Source organism: Corythoichthys intestinalis, chromosome 22, assembly GCF_030265065.1.
Source record: "Corythoichthys intestinalis isolate RoL2023-P3 chromosome 22, ASM3026506v1, whole genome shotgun sequence".
NCBI lineage: Eukaryota > Metazoa > Chordata > Actinopteri > Syngnathiformes > Syngnathidae > Corythoichthys > Corythoichthys intestinalis.
This window is the reverse complement of record NC_080416.1, coordinates 26,019,793-26,039,826: the sequence shown is the minus strand read 5'-3', so window position 1 is coordinate 26,039,826 and position 20,034 is coordinate 26,019,793. Positions and strand designations below refer to the sequence as shown.

Below are 20,034 nucleotides of genomic sequence, written 5' to 3'. Positions count from 1 at the left end.
GCTGTATTTTCAGTAAATTTGGAAAAATACACATTCAATTTATTTTTTGGTGTATTATGAATTGCTGTTTTATAAATGAAAGAGTACAGGCTCCTAAATTCTATTAATTAAAAAAAAAAAAAAATTGACTTCTGGTAAAAGGTTGTTATGGAATTTTGCTATGTCCCCAGTGCGTTTCATTCAAATTCAGTCTAAAAATAACTAATATAAGTAGAAAAATTCCAAAAATAATTGTTATGATTTTATTGACCTTCACATACTACCTTTAATTATGTGTTGTTTTGAATTAAATTATATTTTTGATTAAAAAAAAAAAAAAAAAAAAAAAAAGGTGTGTCCACTCTGTTCAAGCTATATATAAAAAAAAATAATTGGATCGAATCATTTCAAAAGGTTTATTGGTAAAATTATATTATAATATAATATAAATTATATTTCTAATCAAGGTTTGAAAGTCTTGTAAGCAATTATGCTAGCAAAGGTAGACTAAGGACTAACTTTAGCACAAAATGTCCCCTCTGTTAGTATCCACTCTGTTAAGTTGTGTTAGTGTCTCTTTAAGAAAATTCCCCATTTATTCATGACATCACTCTTCTACAATACATCACACCAGTGGCGGGAAAAGTCAACTGTGGTGAGCAACTTCAATTTTTTTTCTTTAATATAAAAAATGAAATAAAACAGATTTGCAGTTTTATGAAGTACGTTCAGTGTGGTTGATCATAACGTGTCCACTCTTTTAGAGCTATATATTAAAAAAATTAATTAGTTTGAATCATGTCAAAAGGTTTATTTGTAAAATTAATTAAATTATCATTTAATATTATATAAATTATATTTCTCATCAAGTTTCTAAAGCCTTGTTAGCTATTATGCTAGCAAAGGTAGCCTAAGGTGTAACTTTAGCACAAAATGTCCCCTCTGTTAGCGTCCACTCTGTTGCGTTCGAAAGGCACTGTATAAAAAAGTGACTACATATACTTATTACTATATACAGTGGTGTGAAAAAGTATCTGAATTTTTTGGAATTTCTCACATTTCTGCATAAAATCACCATCAAATGTGATCTGATCTTTGTCAAAATCACACAGATGAAAATACAGTGTCTGCTTTAACTAAAACCACCCTAACATTAATAGGTTTTCATATTTTAATGAGGATAGCATGCAAACATTGACAGAAGGGGGAAAAATAAATAAGTGAACCCTCTGCCTAAGGAGACATAAAGAACAATTGAAGCCAATTTTTACCAAACATTTTAAGTGCCCAATCACTGATGAGTGGTTTAAAGCTGCACTGCCCACTATAAAACACACACCTGGTAAGAATTATCTTGATGAGAAGCATGTCTGATGTGCATCATGGCTCGGTCAAAAGAGCTGTCTAAAGACCTGTGATCAAGAATTGTTGATTTGTATAAAGCTGGGAAAGGATACAAAACCATCTCTAAATGTCTGGATGTTCATCAATCGACAGTCAGAGAAGTTGTCTACAAACGGAGAGAGTTTGGCACTGTTTCTTCTCACCCAATGAGTGGCTGTCCACCAATGATGACGCCAAATCTTCAGTGCAGAATACTCAGAGAGGTAAAAAAGAACCCTACAGTGTCTGCTAAAGACTTACAGAAATTACTGGCACAGTCCAATATTTCTGTGCATCCATCAACTATATGTAAAACTATGGCCAAGAATGGTGTTCATGGGAGGACTCCACGGAGGAAGGCACTGCTGTCTAAAAAAACATTGCGTTTAACGTTCGCAAAAAGGCACTTGGACACTCCACTGAAGTTTTGGCAAAATACTTTGTGGACTGATGAAACCAAAGTTGAATTGTTTGGGAGTAACACACAACGTCATGTGTGGAGGAAAAATGGAACAGGTCACCAGCATCAACACTTCATCCCCACCGTGAAGCATGGTGGAGGGAGCATCATGATTTGGGGCAGTTTTGCTGACTCTGGGCCTGGACAACTTGCAATTATTAATGGAAGAATGAATTCAAACTTTGCAGAAAAACCTTAGGGCATCTGTCTGACAGTTGAAGCTAAAAAGAGGATGGATGCTGCAACAAGACAATAATCCAAAACACAGAAGTAAATCAAGTTCAGAATGGTTTCAGAAGAACAAAATACGCTTTCTGGAGTGGCCAAGACAAAGTCCAGACATGAACCCCGTTGAGATGCTGTGGCATGACCTAAAGACAGCGATTCATGCCAGACATCCCAGGAATCTGACTGAACTACAGCAGTTTTGGAGACAAGAATGGGCTAAGACTAGTCGTGATTGATGTGCCAGACTGATCTGCAGCTACAGGAAGCATCTGGTTGAAGTTATTGCTGCTGAAGAGGGGGCTACAAAATATTAAATGTGATGGTTCACTTACTTATCCCCCCCTTCTGTCATTATTTGCATACTTTCCTCATTAAAATATAAAAACCTATAAATGTTTGGGTTGTTTTAGTTAAAGCAGACACTGTTTTTTCATCTGTGTGATTTTGACAAAGATCAGATCACATTTGATGGTGATTTTATGCAAAAATGTGTGAAATTCCAAAATGTTCAGATTCTTTTTCATACCACTGTAGTTACTGCTCCCCTATTGGTGGTGGACAGTGACTTTTTGTAAGTGGAGTGATTTAAAGTCAATTGTAGTTTAGATCTTGATTAATTGAGGTCTTCTAAAGTGGAAAGACAACTTAATGGAGGAAGTTAACCCAGAGGGCTTTTCACTGTGATAGTGACAGGAAAGACCAAGATTCATTATTCTCTAGCCTTTACCTTTAAACCTTTTATGCATGAATGTATTTTTTCTTTTATTAGATGTGTTTGAATATATTATATAGGACAGGGGACTCAAATTTAAGGCCCAGGGGCCATTCGTGGCCCATGGGACAATTTTTGCAGCCCACATTTAGTATTGTAATTGTAGTATTAAAGTTACCCGCACATAATTTGCAATGGGCAATTAAAAAAAAACGATTAAAAAAAAAAAAAAAAGCAGTTTCTGCTCTTGCACCCCTCTTTAAAATAAACTGCTGTATTTTAAGCCAAAAGAACTGTTGTGTTTGACAGAACAATATGTCCATATGCCATAGCAGTTTGATGTGTCCTGTTTTACCCTGGAGACCCCAGTTTACAGACACCGCACAACCACTTTTTTTTCAACCCAGCCATAAAAAGAAGGTAGGTAATAAAATGTATTATTCTAAATGTCTATAATTTTAGCTCTGAATCATTAATTGATGTCTAATATTTATTTAAAATTATTCATTTTCATTTTTTTTGTTACTGTCGCATTTCCCCCGATATTTTAGATGATAAATAATTGATCCAAACAAATGGAAAAAAAAAAAAACGTTTAAAAGTGTAAATATTTGAAAAAGAAAATCCCGACCACTCCCTTATGTCTGTGATTTCTGCATCGTGACCCTTGTTATATTACCGTGTTTCACCCATAAAATCCCTACAAAGTCCGGCTGTGGCCATTCACAGCTGTGTCTTGACACTTGACGAGTTTTTGCATCGAAACAAGGTAAGTACACGATAACATCTCGTTAAAATCATGATGTCTTTGATTATGCTCGCTCATGCTCTCATCTCAAGTTACCGGAAAATCACAAAAAGACATATATTGCCGTCGAACGCTACCACGAGAATGATGGACACAGCAGGCTTACTGACTAGTGTGCTGTCCATTAGCTTTTCGACCCTTGTTGCCGTTTGAATTGCTTATTATGGGGTGATATCGATGTTAGATACATTAGATGCTTAAATCATAAAGCCTAGGTCCAAGGCTTCAAGGCTAAATACAATAAATAATGCTATGTTCTCACATTTGTATGTTCCCTTTATGCATGTGGAGCCTTTTATCCTGAGTATCTCACATTCACCTTTAATCATAATTGAAAAAATATTTCAAAAGCCCACTGCTGAAAAAAATGAAAATATTTTGGTATTGGAATTTAACCCCTAAAAGTCCACTTAAAACTTAAAGAAAATTTCAAAGGATGGATTCACTGTTTACTGCCGTGAATAGGTGTTCTCAATCGCAATTTCCCTCTTTTACTAACTACCACAACACATACAGTACTCTGTGACCTGGGCTGGCAGTGAATGAGCTAAGATAATGATAACTTTTGAATAGTGTCCCACTTTCGTGACCACTGTCCATGAACAGGTCCAAATAAATGTGATGATCTGATTTTCAACGGCATTTGTCGTTTCCTGGTAACCAGGCAGCAGATGCTGGCGTTAAAACAACCCAAGGGAGGATTAGAAGGCTTTCAGATTAACTTCATTGTTGGCTTCCTCACACCTCCTCTTTGAATTAAGGTCTTCTTTCAAAATCACTCTCCTTTGACTTGTTCCCTTTTTGAAATTCTCCAGATGGAAATCCAAGAGACCACCCTCGCAGGAGTCCCAACATGCGCCGGTTGGCGTCGTGACTGCCAAGCGACGCCCTTGGATTTGGCAGATGTTCTACAACGTGTGAGTGTACGAAGATCAATCTTGACTTTTATCAAAAGGCGCAGACCTCAAGTCACTTTATCTGGTTATTTGTGGATGTGATTATCTTTACTGGGGCTTCGAAAGTACCCACCGTTCAACGCGTCCACTAAACTAACTGGCATTCGATTCAATCACAGGTGTCAAACTTGAATCGTAGGGGCAAGATGTGGCCCGCCACATCATTTTTTGTGGTCCACGAAATCAGACAAATAGTATTATATGTGTCCCAGTAGGAAAAATATTTGTTTAATAAATTGAAAAAGTTGGATTTTTCTGATGGGTAATAATGTAGAAAAACGTAAATAAAAGCCAGTACAGTAGTGCTTCAACATACTAACGCTCCGATACATGATATACAGTGTATCACAAAAGTGAGTACACCCCCTCGCATTTCTGTCAGATATTTAAGTATTTCTTTTCATGGGACAACACTGACAAAATGACACTTTGACACAAAGAAAAGTAGTCTGTGTGCAGCTTATATAAAAGAGTTCATTTATTTGCCCCTTAAAGTAACTCAAAATATAGCCATTAATATCTAAACCCCTGGCAACAAAAGTGAGTACACCCCTTAGTAAATACGTACATCCCTAAATGTCCAAACTGAGTACTGCTTGCCATTTCCCCTTCAAAATGTCATGTGACTCGTTACAGGAGTGCTGTCAGCATTGCTGCAGAGATTGAAGAGGTGGGGGGGTCAGGACGGAGGGGGGAAAATATCAATAATTATTACACAATGCTCATGGGTGCTTAAGCCCATAAAACCAGTTGCACCAAAGCGCCAGCAGAGGGCGACAAAACTCCAAAAAACACAAGTAACAAGGGGACATTGCACTGTGCTGTCATTTTAATCTGTTTGAACGGGGCATGTGCGTTAATTGCGTCAAATATTTTAATGTGATTAATTTTTAAAAATTAATTACCGCCCGTTAACGCGATAATTTTGACAGCCCTATTAAATAGTCTATATATTTTTATGATCATTATAAATGCATTTACACAACGAAATAACGCTGGAAAAGTTTGTTCAATATATTGCTCGTATGAGAGTAAAACGCCACATTCGTTTACATTCAGCGAAGCCGACACAGGTTTTTGTATAGCATCTTCAACAATCAGTTTGAAGCCTTTCCATACCCCACTCCTACCAGTGCATGTTTGCCTTTTCAATTTCCCCATCGTTAAAATGTTTTTCACTTTTTGCTGCTCCATATCAAAAAGGAAATACTAGGATGCGGACTCGCGGAGGGCGCCAGGGCTGGAGGGTAGGATTAAAAAGAGGGCATGGCCACGGCGTTCTCGAGCGCAGGCATGCACTAGCTCTGCGGCTCCTGTTTGCAATTACCATACAGCGCCTTCTCTGTTTTATCCAAATTATTTATTTCATGACAAGTATTCCTTAGTTTAACATCCATACATCGTTTTAGTATACATACAGTCAGGGGTCGCGTTAACCGGATATTTTCCGTCGTTGACCGTTTTTTTTTAAACGGTGACGGAAAAAACTGAAGTCCGTCCGTCATTTTGACAGGTTGCAATTCACACCCCAGACCACAGGGTGGCGAGTTAGCATATTAATTAGCTATTGTCTCTCTTAATGCATGACGTCGTTGGCTATTCTGTCAGAATATTGTAGTGTCACCGGGGTCTGGCGGCAGCACCGTGATTGACACATCAACGCGAGGTTCTTATTGGTGCACCCGGTGTGCCAGCGCGTGATCCAATTGGTGGACTAGATTGCCGCCTGTGTATAGACAAGTTTTCGAGGTACCGGTTTACTTCCTTATGTCTTCCTTCCCCTTCCGTTTCCGCCTGTTTACCATTGAAGTCAATGGCGGTGGAATCGAAGTTGGAAGGTCTTTATACAAGATCCCGGGAATGTTATTTTGATGTAGGCGGGTGGAGAACCAAGCCAAGGCCTCCATGATTCGTACCATGTCGATTTCCAAACCATGGGTGCTCGTACTCGTCATACAGGAGGGAGGGAAGGAGACTGTACAAAACTGACAGCTCCTGCAGTCATGCCCCCGCTGTTATGGAAGGTAATGTGCTCTAAAAATACGAGACCTAAAATCTGGCGCATGAAACGACATGTTGCCTTTGCTATTGATATTACGATGATGATTGTAATTACGACGTTTAATCATTTTTACAACAACTAGCTTCTGCTACTGCTGCTAGCCGCCTGTTGCTAATCGTGTTTGAATGCACCGCATAAATCCAAGTGTTACAAGTTTTTATTCGTTTGTTTACCGCTGGGAAACGCTGTTATAAAAGGGAAGACAACTTGACTTGTACATTGATGGACATATATCGAACATATATCGTTTGCGTTCCACAATGATGATGAAAGCTCGACTCCCGGGAGAGGCCGAGAGAGAGGCAGGAATTGTGACAGACGGTGGTTCGTCGTGATCCAACTACGAACTTGTGAACGGTAGCATCTTTAAATATATGCTATTGGAGCTGGAATTACCGAGGACGGGAAAAAAGCACATCTAAATGCCGCCGAGGGCCTCCGTGATGTCGCTATTTGTTCACGAGGCTCCGGAGCTCTGCGGTCTGATATCACATTCTCGTATGCTATTTTTGCAATACTTTTATAAATGTGATTTATTGACCTGTTTTGGAGTGCACCAATCGTTTTAAATAAAACAAGAAATGGAATCATGTCTAAATGTTTTATTGCGATCAATGCCTGCAATAAAAAAAAAAAAAAATGACATACTATTTGTGTTAACATCATATGTACATAACCTTGTAGCATTTCCTTGTAACAAAACAATCCATGTCAGCCCTTCTGCAGTCGGCAAATGTAATATAACTTGTAATTTCACCACATTTTGGTCACTAATGGCCGTAGTATCAATCCATTCCTCACGTTAACACAGGCTGACCGTTGTTAATAATTTTGTCCACGAATGATCAACGAAGTGACACAAACTGCTATCCAATCTCATCTATGTGTCATCTAGGTCGTGCTGAATCAATTTTTGAAGATTCCATGGGTTGCTCTGGCTTGATTTTGTGGTTTTATCGTCGTCAATACACTGCTAATACACTGCTACTGGGCATTGTTTGTAGCGGCTGTAGGCCCCATTCAGGTATTATTGGTTTTTTTATCTAGCGGCATGAGTTGTGGATGTTTACTCTCGCTCTATCCCTCATTATATCCCGAAGACCGCACGGACTATGTTTAAGTTTCTGCTTTACTTAGCATATTTAAATAATCGGAATATAAATGTGTGTGAATCGTTCACGAATCTTCAGCAGCCGAATAGCGAATAATATAAGTGTCGGAAATTTCACACACTTTTATTGATTTGTGTCATTGATTTTTGTGAACTGAAACTCGTTTGTGATTAAGTTTGATATAAATAAACTTGACTTCATCCTGTGAGGAAAATAAAACGAATAGGCTAAAGTTACCCGTTTATTTCAGCTGTCACTTGAGCAGGCATGGCAACAAACCCTCCTTGCAATAAGGTGTCATGATTCATGCAAATGTGTGACACCAACGCCACAGGTGCATTGTGGGTATTCTCACACTGATTGCCGGCGAGGTTTGCGTGAAACTTAGACTTTTATTAAAACGACTCTCGCAAGGAAACAAACAAAAGTTAGCGGCTGATCTCGCCGCACGACTCCGCCGCTAATTAGGTGCCAAAGTTGTGATTCCTGACAAAGGAACACGGGAATCCACTGGAGAGAAGACGTGCCGAGGAAAGCTATAACAGTAAGTGCTGGAAAGAGATGAAACTGCTTGCCTCAGTCAGGATCTTTTCACGTATCGGGTGAAAGATGCTCTAAACTCCGTTAAGAAACGTGTTTGTTTCTTCATCAAAGCCTCTTCTTCAGAGCTGGCGTCAAAGCAACCCCCCCTTTTGGGCTGACACCAGAAACTCTTGACTTGTGTGATGATGTTTCAGCGGAATGTTCTGGATAAAATGGCCCACAGAGGATGTTGAGGAACAATCGACGCTCGGCGACGGTTTTAAAGCGGCTAATCGCTCCTTTTCAGCTCACGGAGGCTGAAACATCTCTGTTTTCTTTTGACGGACCTTCCCACGCTCGCATGCGCAACCCACAGAGCACAAGCCGCTTGCTGATGAACACATTTTTATTATTAGACAAGAAAAACACCTCCGAAGAAGGTGAGAAAACCATCATTCCGGGTTGTCTTGACAGCTCCCAATGCCGTACGACAGCATTAACTAAAGACACTTAATTTCAAAGTACTCACACAGCCCTTTTTTTTTTTTACTTACTCCAATGACCAAAACACGTCACATAACACACACACATTTTATTTTCTACAGCCACCGTGATGTATTTCCTCCACAATAAGACATAATGCATAAAGAAACAAAAAGTTGAAAACAACAGAGGAAAAGCAGCAGATGAACAAGGCAAAAGTGTTCGTTCAAATATGAAAACAAGGCTTGATTTACACTGCAAGTGCCCAATTCCCAGTGAATCCCTTTATCTAATGGTTTTGACATTCACAGAGCACTTGAACCAACCCGAATGCACAGAAGTACAAATTGCGTGTACACGACTACACAAGCGTCAATAGGAAGTAAACAGCAATACACAAATAATACAGATATTAAGTGTAACATCGCGATTAGCTGGCTTGGACTCAATATTTCATGATCGATTAAAAGGAATGTCACCTCCACATTACTACACTTCATTTTACTCATTTAATGATAGCCATGTCATATCTCTAACGTAGCATATTTACAACCCTGTTCAATGTTTCATACGCCTCGAATGTCGCTTATTTACATTTAATTGTCGATTCTTGGACGGTAGATGACTTTATTAAATTCATGTATTTCTAATGTGTTGGTGTCAGTCCATCTTAGCTGTAACATCCCCAAAAAACCCAATAAGTGTTTCATTCAAGGTCTCATTCCACACATTTTTGTCACACTCCTTACTCATCCAAATGCAAATGACAATTTTACCACCTCGGAGATACTTCAGTTGAAACTTTAAGAACTGCAGCAACAATCGACTTCAGTGCAATATGTTATTGTAAAAGAGTATGATGTACATTATTGTAGTGAGAAGTAGCGTAGACTCCTACAAATTTCACTGGTGTATAAATGTGATTGGATGAGTGTTTTTTGATTTTACACTGCACTTGCTTTCAACTCATTGGATATCACATGGTTTCCCCTACAAATAAAAGATTGTGGCGCACCGCCACATCAAAATAAAAGTCACCACGCCTTGCAAATGAGATTTTTTTTAAGGCTGTTTCAAACTAGCGGCAACCTGGTGTGAACGGTTCAGCGGCAACCTATTCATTGCGTATTGTAATGTCCGGAACTAGGCGCGGCCCCTTTAAGTGACGTTCGGACTGGGGGAAGAATGGCTGAGATAGCGAGCGATAGCGGTCGCCTGTTGCGGCAGCCCACTATTATTTTGTTATTGTTTTTCTTTAATATTGTTACTACAATAAAGTTGGTAAGCCACTACCGACTCCTCTCCTTCTCCCCCCCATTTTGGATTGGAGTTTTCGCCGAAAGTGAGCGGTGGATGGCCGTCTTGGAAAGATGGCCAAGTTTAAATCTGTGTCGAGAGGCGCGGCTCAAAATAGAGCCTTGCTGTATTTTCAGCGCGCCGCCGCGCTAACGTCAACAACGCATCCAATAGCAGAGGGGCAGGCGTACTTATATGTGTGCTATCAGGCTGTTTTGGCAGACGAATATACGCAATCACGGCTGATGAAACCTTGATAAATGCGTTGTTTTTCAAGTTTTGGAAGCTATAGGACACTCGTAAAATTACTGTCATACCTCTCCATGCTAAGTTAATGGTACCTCTATGTGCTTTTGTGTGGAAATGTAGTAATGAACAACAAAAAAAAACTATTTACCTTCTCACCGAAACTAGTAAAACTCTTTACACGGCTCTTAGAATTTCCCCCTTCTCCTTGAAATGGGTCCGTTAACAGAAGGACTATTATTATTGTGGTAATGTAGTATGTATTAGGGCCAAATAAAAGGAAAAAGACGGACTACGAGATGTAAGTCGTACTATTGCTACGAGAAAAAAAGTATTATTACGTAGGGTAATGTAGCCGTAATCAGCTACTCATTTTACGTACATGTACCGTAGCTGAGAGCTACGACATTAGCCTGGCTAATGAAATATTTCAAATAAATCTTTGTAATGATTCTTCTTGGGGAAAAATGTGAAAAAAAGGAAAATTCTCATTTGTCATGATATGACGCAATTTCACCGTAGCACAATATGGTGAGGCTGTCCGACTCCGATGCAGCCCACCACTACAGCTTCAAAATACATCCTAGGGGGAAACCCTGTATAATTAAAGAAATGATAACACCTTTATCATGCTCATACCAGAGCTGTTTTCGTCAACGAGGACGATAACCAAAATATTTCGTCGATGAACAGTTTTTTCATGACGATGACGCAACGAGCTAAAATGTGTCTTGGGAGATTAAAACATAATGAGACAAATGCCAGTTTTTTTCTGACGAGACGAGATAAAAATTCGCCATAGTTTCCGTCATAATTTCACAATTTATGACATTTTCTTATTTTGTGTGTAGTTAGCACACATCGTAGCGGTGTTTGGTCATGTGACACGCTGCGCCAAAAACACACGATTACTCACCAGGCTTACTCTCCAGGCTCCAGACTTGCCATTTGTGAAACATGTCAGTTGCTGCTTGGTAAGTTTTGTTTTCTTATCTTGGCTAGATATGCCATGTTGCTTTAGCCTTTAAAGGTCTGTGCTGCGTGATTATCACACACTAAATGTAACTTGTAGCATTAGCATAGCGTTCGCATTAGCATTTAGCGTGGTGATTGTCGTCTAAAAACTCTCGGAAAACGTTTTACATACAGTTATTGGTGTTCAGGTGAGTTTAATTAATTGAAAATAATGTACTCTTTTCCTGCTGAGTGTGTATTATCATCACGTAGATGGTGATGTCCTTCTAGACACTACAATTATGTGCTCGTCTGTCAATGTTCATTCGAAATTGTTGGCGATTTTTTTTCCATTTATTTATTCATGGACTAAAACTTTTGAAGTTTAGTGACGAAAACATTTTGAGTTATTGTCAACTAAAACTAGACAAAATCTGTCTGAGTTTTCATTGATGAAAACTAGACGAAGACGAACACATTTTCAAATTACTAAAATATGACTAAGGCTAATACATATTTTCGTCCAGACGAATATTAAAAGGGCTGCTAAAAACAACACTGGCTTATCCTGTCGTCAAGAATCTTGTTTAATTGGTAGGGGGAAAACTGATTTGCAATAGTGGAGAAAAATGTAAATAAAAGCCAGTATTTCAAGAAAGTGGCTGTTGGACATGAGGACAGACATTTTACCAATGCTGGTGCTATTTTAGCCAATCAAATGTTATGTCATTAATTCCCATTTTGTGCACCTGTTCTCGAGTCTGTCCATGTGTATGTATGTGGGTATAAAAACATCACAAAATGGCTGAGCCTGCAAGTGGGATGATTTTGTTTTGCTTTTACAGGCTAATAGCCTGTAAAGTTGCCACTCATGTTGTTGTCGTTGTTCTTGTTGGGGGTGTATACACTACCATTTTTAACTCTATTCCTTCGTTATTCGTGAATGGATCATAACTAAATTTTGTAGGTAGATTCTTGGAGTGTATCTGTATCGATCCTCGGAGCCTGATTTTTAAATATTTTTTGTATCACAGCTGGTTAGGAAAATTGTACAACATGTTAACTCATTTTATGCTTTGCTTACATTGTTCTGATTTGATGTTTCCTTAGACATTAATGTCACATGAAACTGTTCCAATGATCTTTGTATATGGCACAGTTCTTGTACTTTTAAACTGACTGTATGTGACCACTTTGTCATTTGGCAGAGGTTGGAAGTCTGAGTTGTTGAAACATTGATTATCTTAATCAAGGTCTCAGGGTAGCCCAGTCTTCTGTAAACATGTATAAGTGAATGTTCTGTAGAACTGCCCAACAACAAGTAAATGTACAGGATTGTATGTTAATTTGCTCCTGCCCCTTATTTAATAAAGGGAGTAGCGGCAGTGTTCAGCGCAAGCTGAGCATTTTGAGCTAAACATCTGCTGCTAGCTTCTCTCCAGAAAGACCAAGCCTGCCTCACTGTCTGTGTTTCTTGCCAATGTTAGTTGAGATAAACCTAACATGGACTTATTGTTGCCTGTAGGTTACACTCTTCCTCACTGCCTTTAGCCTGTAGTAGCACACTAGCATTTGCTTACATAATTTTCTCCATTATCAGAGGTCTGAGATCTAAGAATTTAAAGATGTCCCTAATCAAACGTTATTTTCGAAGGATCGTAATCGGGTGAAAAACATTGTGGTTTTTAGAATGTACTGTATGAATTTATTTTTAGAGGTGGCGTTAAGTACTTCAGTTGTACTTGCACTGTGTAAAATGGATTTGTTGACCTTTTAAGATATTTCCTTGTTCCAATATTACCAATTATTTCCAATATTACCGTATTGGCCCGAATATAAAGCGGTGTTTTTTGCATTGAAATAAGACTGAAAAAGTGGGGGTCGTCTTATATTCGCGGTCTAGACATTATACCCATTCACGACGCTAGATGGCGCCAGATGTCATTGAAGCGAATGCTGAACTTGAGTAATGTTCTGTCATGACAGATCTCTGCTACTCTCAAGTTTAACAAGTTTGCATTGTTTTATTGCAATGTTTTTCCTCATTCAGATTTGTTCCTAGACTACAGTTACAGTTAGACCTCACTTTGATGGTTATTGCAATTTTGTTGTTTTATCACAATAGATTGGTTTATTTACATTTCAAAAACCAGAAGCCATTAATTTACAACTGTGATTGCACTTTAGTTTACATGTTTACATGTTAGTTACATGTTTTAAGGTTCAGCTTTTAAGATAAGATGTACTGTAATTATTTTTTGTATAAAAATTAATTTGGTGTTCAAAAAGTCTTTTTTCAAGCTTGAGTCTTGAAGAAGAGGGGGTCATCTTATAATTAGGACCATCTTATATTCGGGCCAATACGGTATTTTTTGGTAAGACAAGATATTGAGATGTAATTTGTTTGCAACCTTATTTTGTGGTGCAACTGATAGGGGAAATTTCCACTTCTTCACAATCCATTTTATATTGCTATTATGGTTGGACGTGCTTTCCCCCCCCACCTTAATACTTTGCCAAGGTATCAGATCGGGATTCGGTTTCAGTATTTTCTCAAAATCAGGTGATCTGACGCAAAAATATGTGATTGGCACACCCCGACTCCAATCCATTTGAAATGGAAGGGCTGTCATTAATGAGTTGAAAGCAAAAAAACCAACAACATATTTTGTGACTTCAAGCATGCAGTGTAAATCTAGCCTATGTACAGTATATGCGTCTCCCAAATCATTAGCTAACTAAAGATTCAGATCCGCCTATCGACACTGGACCACTGAAGCGATTTTGGATGTTTTGGAAAGAGTGCAAAATTGGGTTGTATTTGTAAGCCAGATGGTCGTGGTTAACATAATGCTAATATCCCTCCACTTTGCCCACTCAAGGACACGAGACAGCAGGGAGCTGAACAAGCACACGCAGGAGGGTGAGCCACTTCATCCATGCGTGCAATAGGATCCCGTTTAGAAGCTTCTAATGAGACTGGAATTCCCGTTAGAATGCGCCACACCAACTTCACTGATGTCATGCAAGCACTTTGCAAGTACCCCAAAATATTAAAAGGAGGACAATACATTTGTAATTAAAATCCTAATCCTAAGCGTATGCAATCACCAATTACAAAGCTTAAGCAGTCACACCACTCACACATGCGTACAACGAGTGTTTAAGGATTCTGTTGAATGTTCCGGCATTTGTCAGAACAAATCCTCCAAAAAGGAAGCAAAGAAAAAAATTGGAATAAAAGCCACAATCTTGTTGAAAAGAAGAGTAAAGGAGGATTTAGAAAGAATCATGTTCCAGAGAGCGCCACCGAATGAGGTTTGCTTGCGCAGGATGTGAAAAACAAAGACGCAGATTGGCTTTTGTAAATACCACGTGGTTATCTGCGGCCGACGATAAGCCGGACGCCGCGTACATAAAGACGAGATGGACGCCAGAAATAGAGCAGCATGTACAGAGGGACAAAAAAAATATCATGTGGATATTTATATCCGTATCTATGAGTCATTTGTGACTCTAAGTGGAACTGTTGAAAGTGCTTCTTTTCACAAATACACAACGACGACAACAACGATGACAACAGCGACAACATCGACGCTAGTGAGACGACGCCCAGCAGATAGGAGAGGACTCACGCTATTAATCAGAGGTGGGATTAAGTCACGTCTCAAGTCTTAACCTTCAAGTTTCGAGAAAGTCCCAAGTTGCTGTTGCGAAAATGAAGCAAGTCCCTTACTAATTCAGTCAAGTCATACAATCTAGCTCAGTAGGAATGGGAGTTGACAACCGCTTCTTTAGGAGGCAAAAACAGCGGGGCTCAGCCGCTAGTGAGGCCGCTTAAAGTGCCTCGTTTTCTGGATTGATTCATCCGGCGCAGATAGGAGACACTGTGATTGGGGCTCAGCCGCTTAAATTGTCTCATTTTCAGATGGGATTGGGCTCACTTTACGACGAGCGTGTCGAAAAAGCAAGGAGAAACATATTGCGGTGTGAAGGGCAAATTGCCTATTTGTTACATTGACCAGTTAACTAGTTATCGTTGTACACAGATAAATGGAGACATTGGTGGTAGTTGTTGTCTCTTAGGCTACGTCTACACTAGGACGGAGAATGGCCTTAAACGTGTAATTAGTTGGACTATTTTCAATTCAGCTTCAATTCAGTGCCCATTTGTGGTCCTCCCATAGCGGATGATGTGGAAATGAGCGTTTTTCACAGAACTCGTCACTCGCGTTCTCTCCGTTCAGACAGCTGCGGGGTTGGCCCCTCCCAACTAAATGCCGACCGAACATGAGTATATAAAAATGCGTAGAGGAAGAATAAAACACAGAAAAGTGACTTGCGTGGTACCCCCAGTCAAAGGGGAGAGCAATCAGTTTTTTTCCATAACATTTCTGCCTCTCAAAACTGTCGCCACTTCCAGGATCGCCACTGTTATGCACAAGCACTCCTGGTTGCGGCTTCCAGGAAATATACGCAGCGCCACACCATATGCTAATATTTGTTATTTTCCAAGTGCTGAGAGCGCAACTGAGCATCGATTGTAACATCCTAAGTAACAATGACAGGCTTTCGTTGTGTTCTAAAGATTTATTTCAATCACAGCTCAGCAACTGCTCGTAAAAGCCGACTGTGCTCTTCCTTCACTCTTGCCCCTGCATGATGCGTTCACGAAAAAAACAGTGATTACAGTGAAGGTGAAGTAAGTTCGAAATTTGCCGCCGGTGAGTAATGAGTTTCCAGTTCAGAGATGAACCGCGCGCATAGGCGGATCTACTATTCAGGCGAAGTAGACGATCGCCTTAGGCCCACAACCAGTAAAGGGCCCCCAACCAGCTGCCCTTGCCCCAACGAGCAACGGCTTGGGCCACCGGAGCCAGCAGCACCCCCAACAATTCGTCGTGTATAATTATGTCAGCATACAAAACAAACAAATAACAAAACAAAAAAGAAAGCCATTTGAATGCTGCATTTATATTATCCCCCCCACACACGCACTAAAATGGACTGTTCCATGACGACGGATTGATTATCAGTCACGTAGCTTCATTTAGCGCCATTTAGCATTACTTAGCTCTGCTTAGCTGTTCGTTAGCTTCACTTAGCTCTCCCGCGGTTTTCACGTCACTAAGCTAGCTATTTTTACAGCTCACTTGCTACTTTGCACGTCGGCTATCGTTTATTTCAAACACATGTTCGCACGTGCTCTCCATGAGAACCAAAGTGCAGTGAGGGAGAAGTTGAGAACAGGCCTCTAATGCCTCTTTTAACTTTCTTCTTCTTCACACCGAACATAAAATACACGACAGCACACCCTGTGGCGAAATAATGTAGTACAGCTCCAATCAGTCATACAATAACACTCAACAGCTGGTTAACAGGAAAAGCACGTCATGTTTGTCATATAAATAATGATTTCTGGAGTAAATCCCACATACTTCAGAATTAATATTATAATATGTTGAGTAAATACTACATAATACAGATTCTACACTAAGAATAGCTTTCAAATGACACTCTTCATGACAAATATGATTGGCAATGGATATACTGTATATATAGTAGTATACTATAATAATATTGCTAGAATTTTTTTAAAGAATTGTTTTGAATAATGTTGAAAAGGCAAAGTCAGTGTTCTGAATCTGTTTCCTTTCCATTCTTTTTGCACTAGTAAATGCTATCAGAATTTAACCTCATTGTTTATTTGTGATTATTAATGTTATTTACATGATTATTCGTACTTTAATAAAGAATTTAAGTGTTCCAAAATAGTTTTGTGAATTAATAAGCGTCAATAAAAATGTAATTGCTAAATTAGTAAAAAAAAAAGAAAATGATTAGATTAGTCGATTAATCGTAAAACTAGTCGGCTGACTAATCAGGAGAAAATTTGTCATTTAGGACAGCCCTAGTGTACCAGAACATCTTTCCTCCACACCCTTCTCACCTTTTTAACCCCTGACCCATGAAGAGGGCGCCTGGATATGTTCGCCTTAGGCCCCAAAATGGCCAAGTCCACAACTGGCGATGATGTAACACATGTGTGCTCCTTTCAACGTATGCGTTGCGCAAATGCAGGTGTACCTTGCAGAAGCGGAGGGCCTTAAACACACCTGAAACGTAAGTGTGGACAAGTATAAAAATGGTCGGCAAAATACCCAGGAGAATATGATCTGTCCTAGTGTAGACGTAGCCTTTACTTTTTACTTTACTTCCTTCTTACTTTTACATGATCATATTGCATTTCTCTGACGAGTGCACCCGCTCCAGCCTTTGTGCACAGTCCCGCCCCTTCGCTCGCTGCAGTATGGCCACACACAAATAATGTTTATAGACACGATTTGCGCCAGGAGGTTTGCCTATTATTATAAAATGCATACCACGTAGCTACGCTTTCCTTGTTAACTTTGCAATATTTTTACCTACTTTGTTTGTGCCATTTATTTCTGTACTAATCACTAATCCAAAATATAAAGTTGTTCTGAGAACCACTCCAGTTCTCAGTTCCGAGTGTGAAGCGGTTGGGATGAAGATCAGCACCTCCAAATCTGAGACCATGGGTGGCGTGCCCTCTCTGGGTTGGGGATGAGATCCTGCCCCAAGTGGAAGAGTTCAAGTATCTTGGGGTTTTATTCACGAGTGAGGGTAAGAGGGAGCGGGAGATCGACAGGCAGATCGGTGCAGCGTCTGCTGTGATGCGGACTTTGCACCAGTCCGTAGTTGAGAAGGAGCTGAGCCAAAAGGCGAAGCTCTTGATTTACCAGTTGATCTACGTTCCTATTCTCACCTTTGGTCATGAGCTGTAGGTCGTGACCGAAAGAACAAGATCGTGGATACAAGCGGCCGAAATGAGTTTCCTCTGCAGGGTGTCCGGGCTCTCCCTTACTGATAGGGTGAGAAGCTTGGTCATCTGGCAGGGGCTAGGTGTCGAGCCGCTACTCCTCCACGTTAAAAGGAGCCAGTTGAGGTGGCTCGGATGCCTCCTGGACGCCCCCCTGGAGAGGTGTTCCGCGGATGTCCCACCAGCGGGAGGCCCCGGGAACGACCCAGGACATGCTGGAGAGACTGTCTCTCGGTTGGCCTGGGAACGCCTTGGGACCCCGCTGGAGGAGCTGGTTGAAGTGGCTGGGGAGAGGGAAGTCTGGGCTTCCCTTCTAAAGCTGCTGCCCCTGAGACGCACCCCCGGATTAAGTGGTAGATGATGGATGGATAAAGTTGTTCTTTCAATTATTGGGGACCAGTTGGTTCCCGCAGCCATGTTGACGCCTGGCTGTCTAAACAAAAAAAATTATTTGAGTTTGGAATCATTTTTACCAATTTTAAGGTCATTTCTTGACCAATCGCTTAAAAAAATATAAACTGGTTCTTCTTTTGGCCAAGATTTACAGCAATTCATAGTCTCCAAATTAAGCCAGACCGACAATAAGATTCGGACAAATTATAAAATGATGATATATATACAACAAATGGCACACATATATCTTGAAATGATTTTGGAATGTAAAGGTAAGACACATGTAGTTCAAGTCCAAGTCATGTCAAGTCTTTCAAGATTTAGTCCTAAAATTGGTGACTTGAGTCCCCCACCTCTGCCACTAACATCACAGCAGCCACATACTAGCACACACGCCATTGCTCCTCCCACAAGAGGCCGACAAAAAAGGCAAGAAAGCGTTTCTTGTTGTACGCAGACGACGTTTCCAGTAGATATCAAATACCAAGTCACAGGACCACTCGCAAAGCTCAAGAAACGAGAACACAGCGACAAGCGGCGTCCATATTGAAGCGTTGATGTGCTTGTCCAGTCACATTCCAACATGTTCTGCCGTTTCAAAGTACAACCAGGCAGGGTTTTGCGACTGTTCTTTCGCCGCATCACACGTAAATGGCCGTCCGGGAAATAACGGATCCGTCCCGCTGAGACTCCATGTCGTCATCCAGGTACACGGCCTCCTGGTCGCGATAGGTTGGAGGGAAAGCGTTCCCGCCATCGAATCGGTCATAGCATTCGTCGTCCTCCAGGCTGTCGTCAAACTTCCTCCTCTCCGCCTCGTCTAGGAGGATGTCGTGGGGGGAGGGCTTGACAGGATGGTGGTGGAGGTGGTGGTGGAAGTCGTTGGCCTTCTCTGTCAGAGTTCCAGTATTGTCGCAGCCTTCGCGGTACGTGTATGCGGGCCCGTTGTTATTTTTACCCTCACCGCCGAAGAGAAGACGGGCCTTGTTGCCGTAGTCTGTGCTGTTGCTGCCACCAATGCCGCTGCTGCCCGCCGCCACCGAGTCCACGCCACCGCCACGCCGGTGCTGGCGCCGGCCTCTTGTCACCAGCACGCCCACCAGCGCCACAACCAAGAGCAACGCCAGGAGGGAGCCGATCACGGCGCCCGCCACTATGCCGGTGCTGGACGGGTCCTCCAGAGCTTCTGCAGAGAGGATGGAGGGGTTGGAAGGTAGGATGGAAAAACGGGTGGAGGAGAAGAAACAGGAAGTTGGATGGCGGCAGTTAAGGTAGTAGTGGCGTCCTGTTGTCTTTTATGTGTGCTGCAATCCTCTTAAAAGATTGTCTCATTCCAAGGGAAAAGTGGCCACAAAGGAGCTGTTTCGCTATCAGGCAGGTGAATCACTGCTTGGTATTCCGCAAACCTACAATCGAGAAAACTAGACTCTTCTTAGTTTCTTCATCATCTTAAAGTCTAGCCGTCTCGTTTGTACTTTTGTGGATTACCATGAATTGGATATCTGGGAATCTACAACCCGTGAGTGGAAGACAAATTGGTCATTCAGCAGCAATACCTGGCCACAACAATAACCCTCATGTGAACACCCCAGGGAC

The 20,034-nt window shown here is 40.8% G+C and overlaps 1 protein-coding gene across 2 annotated transcripts in view; it reads right to left on the bottom strand.

The window, feature by feature from the left end:
• Positions 1 to 20,034, bottom strand: part of pvrl2l (PVR cell adhesion molecule related 2 like) — a 487,014-nt gene that overhangs the window by 112,019 nt on the left and 354,961 nt on the right. Inside the window, exon 7 of one of the 2 annotated variants that reach the window (XM_057827935.1) lies at positions 2,505 to 19,624. The exons of the other annotated variant lie outside the window; for it this stretch is intronic. Within the exon in view, the coding sequence (XP_057683918.1) occupies positions 19,080 to 19,624 (545 nt within the window). The 3' untranslated portion in view covers positions 2,505 to 19,079. Of the gene's footprint in view, positions 1 to 2,504; positions 19,625 to 20,034 lie in introns of those variants that run through there. 2 annotated transcript variants of the gene reach the window in all.